This window comes from Sinohyriopsis cumingii, chromosome 7, assembly GCF_028554795.1.
Source record: "Sinohyriopsis cumingii isolate HCF-2022 chromosome 7, ASM2855479v2, whole genome shotgun sequence".
Classification (NCBI taxonomy): domain Eukaryota; kingdom Metazoa; phylum Mollusca; class Bivalvia; order Unionida; family Unionidae; genus Sinohyriopsis; species Sinohyriopsis cumingii.
Window position 1 is genome coordinate 75,113,808 of NC_142967.1, and position 6,620 is coordinate 75,120,427.

At 33.2% G+C, this 6,620-nt stretch overlaps 1 protein-coding gene across 1 annotated transcript in view; it reads right to left on the reverse strand.

Moving 5' to 3' along the window:
* Positions 1 to 487: 487 nt before the first annotated feature.
* LOC149795531 (uncharacterized) overlaps positions 488 to 6,620 on the reverse strand; it is a 6,435-nt gene continuing 302 nt past the window's right edge. Inside the window, exons 1-5 of the mRNA XM_089964108.1 lie at positions 6,610 to 6,620; positions 5,836 to 6,131; positions 4,937 to 5,228; positions 4,056 to 4,235; positions 488 to 2,852 (exon numbers count right to left, since the gene is read on the reverse strand). The exon at positions 6,610 to 6,620 is cut by the window's right edge and continues 302 nt beyond it. Coding sequence (XP_089820234.1) covers positions 2,644 to 2,852; positions 4,056 to 4,235; positions 4,937 to 5,228; positions 5,836 to 6,131; positions 6,610 to 6,620 — 988 coding nt within the window. The 3' untranslated portion in view covers positions 488 to 2,643. The remainder of the gene's footprint in view (positions 2,853 to 4,055; positions 4,236 to 4,936; positions 5,229 to 5,835; positions 6,132 to 6,609) is intronic.

Sequence of the window (6,620 nt, forward strand, 5' to 3'; positions counted from 1 at the left end):
GTGATTGTACTCAAATAGTATCCAAAATACATTCGATTGACAAGAGGCAACTTGTACATATGAAAGTCACTGAATATTGTATTTTAACTTTGTCAGTCAGAGAGACAGGTATTTTGTCTTGCAACAGATAAATATGACGAAAGACGGAGTTAAATGCACAGGTTTTATTGTAAACAAAGACTTAACATGTAAAAACCAGCAAAGAGTTGATGACTTCCTAAATACAAAAAATGGATTAACTAATCCTCGTTGAGATGTTACACAAATAAAACACAGTGCACTAGATTAGAATATTGCACGTCATGAACAGAAGAAAAAAAAAAACAACTTACGTAACTGGTAAGTTCCACAAGATGATACAACATAATATTTTAAATTTTTTTAGAAATATTTCAAGCCTCTTTATAATTAAACAACTTGGATATTAAATCATGCAAATTTCTTAAGCATTAATCATTCAAATATATACTGCTTTGTAGGTCATGTCATACGATTTATATCAAAAGTATACTGCTTTATAACACATGTCATACGATTCCTATAAAAATTGTACAGCTTTATAGGACATGTCATAAAATTTCTATCAAAATTATACTGCTTTATAGGACATGTCATACGATTTCTATCAAAAGATCAAAGTTATAAAGTTAAAACATTTAAAACAATGGTTAAATAGCAAAAGCATCCCAAACTATTTTTGCTTTCAATTCTAGATGTTTTTAAAGTATACTGCTTTGTAGGACACGTTATACGATTTCTGTCAAGAGTATACTGCTTTGCAGGACATGTCATGCAATTTCTATCAAAGTAGACTGCTTTGTATGACATGACATACGGTTTCTATCAAAAGTATATTGCTTTGTAGGACATATCATCCGATTTCTATCAAAATTACACTGCTTTGTAGGACATGTCATGCAATTTCTATCAAAAGTAGACTGCTTTGTATGACATGACATACGGTTTCTATCAAAAGTATATTGCTTTGTAGGACATATCATCCGATTTCTATCACAATTACACTGCTTTGTAGGACATGTCATGCTGCAATTTCTATCAAAAGTAGACTGCTTTGTATGACATGACATACGATTTCTATCAAAAAGTATACTGCTTTATAGGACACGTCATACGATTTCTGTCAAAATTATACTCCTTTAAAGGACATGTCATTCGAATTCTATCAAAAGAACAAAGTTAATAAAGTAAACATTTAAAACAATGGTTAAATAGCAAATTCATTCCAAACTATCTGTACTTTCAAGTCTAGATATTTTTACAGATATTGGTTCCTTGTTAGATTAGACAATCACCAGGAACATCGATGCAGTTGGGGGAAAAATCATCACGGCAAAAAGACATTGTCGATTTCAACATGTACAATTGTATGCACACGTATTCGTTTATTTAAAGCAACACCATACATTAAAAGAAAAAAAGGTGATTTTAACATTGACATATCAAAAAGAAAATTTAATCACTGATCTCTTTATCTTCATTTGTTTTGAAGGCTGTAATTGCTGTACTACAAATGGTACTCGACGCTTACACAGCAACGCGTTAGCCTTTTCAGACAATTATTTTCCCTGGAAATCTATATTTTTCAGCATGTGTTCTACTCAAATATTGTCCCTCTTATACAATTCATTTTGTTCTCGCTTTTTTAAGATAACAGTTTTTCGTATGTTTCGAATGGGAAGTTCTACGATATGACTTTCTAAGGAAAGCAACGCGACTTTTGTTAAATATACTTTACACACATGTAAAAGTTTTTCTTTGATTTATTATTATACTCAATGTTTCACACAGTTTACAATCTCTTTTCTTTCTTACGATTTAATTTCTTTCCACCTATAGAAGAAATTGCTTAGGAGTATTTGTTATATAATTGTAATTAAATACACGACTTTTTCTTGTTGAATCATTACACCAAAACTAATAGACTTTATTGTTCTGGTTATATTCGTTTATAAGCCGAGTCGAACTGCGTACAACAACGATCCTGATATGCCGTAGAACAACGCGCATGCAGACCAGGTATATGTTGTTTTGTTCTATTGATTACTCCTAACGAACTGCACAATCCCAAATCTGCCGGGGAATTATACAATATACAGCTGTATAAAAAAGCAAGCTGGCTTGGCCAGTCATTAGGTTACGAAATTAAAGTCTCACCCCACTTAGTGGGTATACCTATTTCTCGTTTCCATACAGACAGAGCATGGAAATTCGTCTATAAAACTATCTTGTAGTTTACAAATTGGAAGTAACACCTGTATGAATTTGAGCAAGGCTGGCAAAGATAATATGACTAGTGTCTCACTCGGCAAGAAATAAATTATTATGTATTTGAAATGTTGAAGTTCTTACTTACCTTCCCCCACCGTATACGACTGAACCAGTAAACTTGGTTTCTATGCGTCGTGTACATTATTTTATTATGTAATAAGAAATATTTTATGATATCTGAAGAGAGTACTGGGCATATATACATGATCTTGGTGGCCATTTAAATTACATTAACAAGCATTACCACTCGATGCCGATTTACTTGGCGCGTAACTGGTAATTTTGGCAGTGCCTATAATAACCTTCCTTTGGTAAGTATTGCTGTGCCACATGTCTATAGTTGGGCATTTTATCCTACTGCCCTGATCCAGGGGGAGGAACAAACTTTGCCAGGTACGATCTTTTATCCAGAACACATTCACAACCGTTTTTTATTTCCTGAGAGTACAGTTCCCAGTCATCAATAATGGTTTCCTGTCCATTATGAACATAGAGTCGACAGCCACCGGTTTTCTTTCGAAGCATCTTCAGATGAAATACACTTTGTCGACACTGACCATGCGCTGTAGGAAGAATAAATTGATTAAAATTTTGAGGCTTTGGAAGCAATATCTATCTGTCTATCTATTTATCTATTTATCTATCTGCGTGTGTGTGTCTATCTGTCTATCTATCTATCTATCTATCTGTGTGTGTGTGTCCTTAAAATGTGAAGACGCAAATGAGTTACATACTAGAATAGGTAGTCTCAAGTAAAAAAACGCAATCACAAAATATATGTGTTGCTGTGAAATAGGTCAGTAGTTATGCATTTTCTAAATTCCTTTATAAATATGATGAACCATTAAAACTCCTGAGATAACTTATTCTAAGTTAGAGATAAATTGTTGACGACCAAATTATCTGTATTTGAGCCCTAGGTAACCTTGGAGTCCTGATGATGTCGTGGTCGTTTTTTGAGAGAATGCATGATTATAAATTTTCTATACGTAGACCGCGACTTCAAATATATTTCATTTTAGGTATAAAACTATTTCCTTTCTTCTTGTATTTCTTGGTTCTAGCAGCACATATTATTGGCTAATTTAGTTCCAGAAAAGTGGGAGTTAAGTTCCTTTCTCAAAGACAAAGAGGCTGCCGATATCGACTGTCCTGGGCGGGTATCTAACCTGTAACCCTTGGATTGTTTGTTTTAAACATATTTTATTGTCATATTATTAAATAATACAGTATTTGACTAACCTATCTAGACCCTTTCCCAAAATATAGAAAATTGATCCATGTATGCCATTAATTTTACAAAACGTAGAAATAGATCTGAAAACACGTGCAACATCTCAAAGGAAAACAGAGAAACATACATGTATATAAATAAGCAGATACGCATTTAATGAGAGAAAAATTATTTTATAGATTTATTACTTAAAATATAGTTGTAAGTATTTAAAACGAAAGTTTTGCGGATATATTTATGAACATTTAGGAACATACCCTTGTATTACAAGACAAACGATCTACCAAATGAGCCACCGTGGATACCTTTATAAGATAAAGGTGCATGGTAGTCGTTTTGAAACATCAGCTTCCAAAGGAATGATAAATGGCTGTATGTTATATTCCAGCTGATTACACATTTTGGATTATGTAAGGGTTCCATAGACGGACCGCACAGTTAATCGACTCGATGTCTAAAACTTGTTTAGCTAAATAACTCAAAACACCCAAAATGGGGGATGGGGGATCATAGCACAGCCGCAAATACTTACACACAGCTCCCGTTGTCATGCATGACCTATCGTTGTTATCACATGATAGTTCATTGATGTAACGCGGGAATCTGTCTTCCGGTAAAGTGGTCGTGACGGCGCAAGATGAGCACAGGTGCATGTACCCATCTGATGTTTCGGCGCCCCTCAAACGGCAATAATCCATTCGAGAAGAAGTACCTTCAAGAAAATATGAAATTTCATCCTAATGTCATATTACATTAAATCGAACTATTACAGCTGTGTTCGTTTGATTAATGTCATACTTCATTAATATTCAAAAAAAAAAAAAAAAAAGGCAAAGTATTACCGGTAAGGCCAGGATACATTTTGATGATGTTTATTTTCAAATGTCATTTTAGAAGGAACGGTAACTGTGATTAGAGTAAACTGACATTGTTCTTTTGCGTTGCTGAAAATAAACTGTTCTTGTTATCTAAATGGAATGGCACATCGAGCAAATATCGGCAATAAGTCAAAAGTTTCTCTCGTTCAATCACCAAAACTGTTAACACAGTTTCTAATACACACAATGAACATCCCAAACAATGCCAAGTACATATTATATTAGATTAGGATGCTGCTATATGCCTCAGTTTCAAATATTTTCACAAACTGCGAACATAAAGTAGCATTACAATCTGTTGTAAATAAGGTCAAATCTTCTGCTTAAAAGGTGACGTAATTCAGTGTTTATATCATTTACCAGTGACCAATATATTTTTGATACTTAATAGGAAGTTCTTAATGTAACAGCAGGAATTGACATTGGTATTTTTCGCAAAGAATTAAAGAAATGATATATCCACTATAAAAATCAGATTTTTGTTTGAAAAGAGGTACTTCAGCTACGGTTTCATAAAACGACTACTGCCGCTTACCATCAGTGCTACGCTTTACAATTCCATGAACCTTCGTAAGTTGCAGCAATAAAGATGGTGCCGTCGTCAGATTTAAAACTTCCATCACATGATCACATGTTAGATTTTTTTCCGCTATTACTGTGAAAAATCTGGTAGCAAATGATTGACCTGTCCTTCTGTCTATATTGCTTGTGTTTGTTTTATTATTGTCTGTGTTTAATTCTATCCACAAATGAAGTGTCTTCAAATCTTGAGATAATCTTTGTTTGGATATTTGGTCTAGTTGCTTGACGTGTAGGTCTTCATTAAGCTGAAACAAATATTTACATTCTTCGTGATCTGACTTCTTGTCAATGTACGTACATCAAAGTTTAATTAGGATGCTATGCTTTGTTCGAAGGCAGAACTTTAAAAAACATCACAGCTAACATTTAGCAAAACAGTTTAACATGTGTATATTTTAAAAACATTAAATGATATAAAAATTTAGTAACAGAGTTATGTTTAATAGGTAAAGGATAAATTGTTGACATGAGAAAATGTATTCTCGTTTCATTTTCTTTTTGTAAACTGGATTTTTCATTTTAAATCAGGTAATTTAATCAGTAGTCCATCACGAAAACCTTCGAACAACCAAGGCAATTATATCGAGGTTTAGAGTCTTTCGTTTGTTTCTGATTATTAGAACAGTGAAAGCTGTGGGAAACTAAATATTAGGTGAACTCTATTCGACAAGCAAATTAGAGTCTGATATATGATCAAGACATCCAGTTTTAAAAATAAACTAATGAACTAATAGTGCTGACGAAATTTAATACAACTTTTAATTCAAAATTAGCCACGGTAATATTCTCAGTTTAAAATTTCGCGAACATTTTAAAGGAATAGCAAAATAGGTTTAAAAAGTATGTTCTCACATTGTCGGTTTCCTCCGTATCGTACAGGCTTATCATATTTGTAAAATGCCTCGCAGCTTCGCCCTCTGTAGTAGCCATGTATCTACTCTCATATTTGCCTCCAAAATGAAGGAAAATCTGTCTCATCATTTCCGCTGTCAGTGGTAACCTTTTCACAGCCGACCTCTTCTTCCGGTGAGGACAGTCAATGGATCTGGAGCCGGAAATTAGGCCTTGTATTGAAATTCCTCCGGGCAAAGTCGGTACCGGGTAAGTTGTAGGAGTCACAAACGTTTCTTTCGTGGATATTTCAGCAGCTTTAATTTGAGGAAATAAACTGAATTTGAACAATCATCATTACTTGATTATTTAAAAGTATGTAAACTTATAATGAAATAAAACTAATATTTCAAATGCGCATTCTGATGGAATAATTGTAAATCTTGTCGTGTTTGAAAATGTTCGTTCTATTATGTTTTTTGATTCCAACGAACACTTACTTTATCCAATAAACGAAGATGTACACAAACTAAAGTCATAACACACAATATTTTCCGAACAGAAGTTAATAACCTAAACTGATTTTTAGTCTGAAAATTAAAATGCAGCAATGTAATATATTAATCTTTAGATGCTTCAGTTGTTTTGACGGACACCGGGTTAAAGTTACATAAATAATATTAAAAAAACTGAGAAGATATCCGTTCCATTTATATCCATCGAGGAAGAAAAAAGTCTTCAAAATTCTAAGTAGCGTGATATTTTAAAGAAAGATTAAAAAAGTTTGAAATATACCTCGTATATGT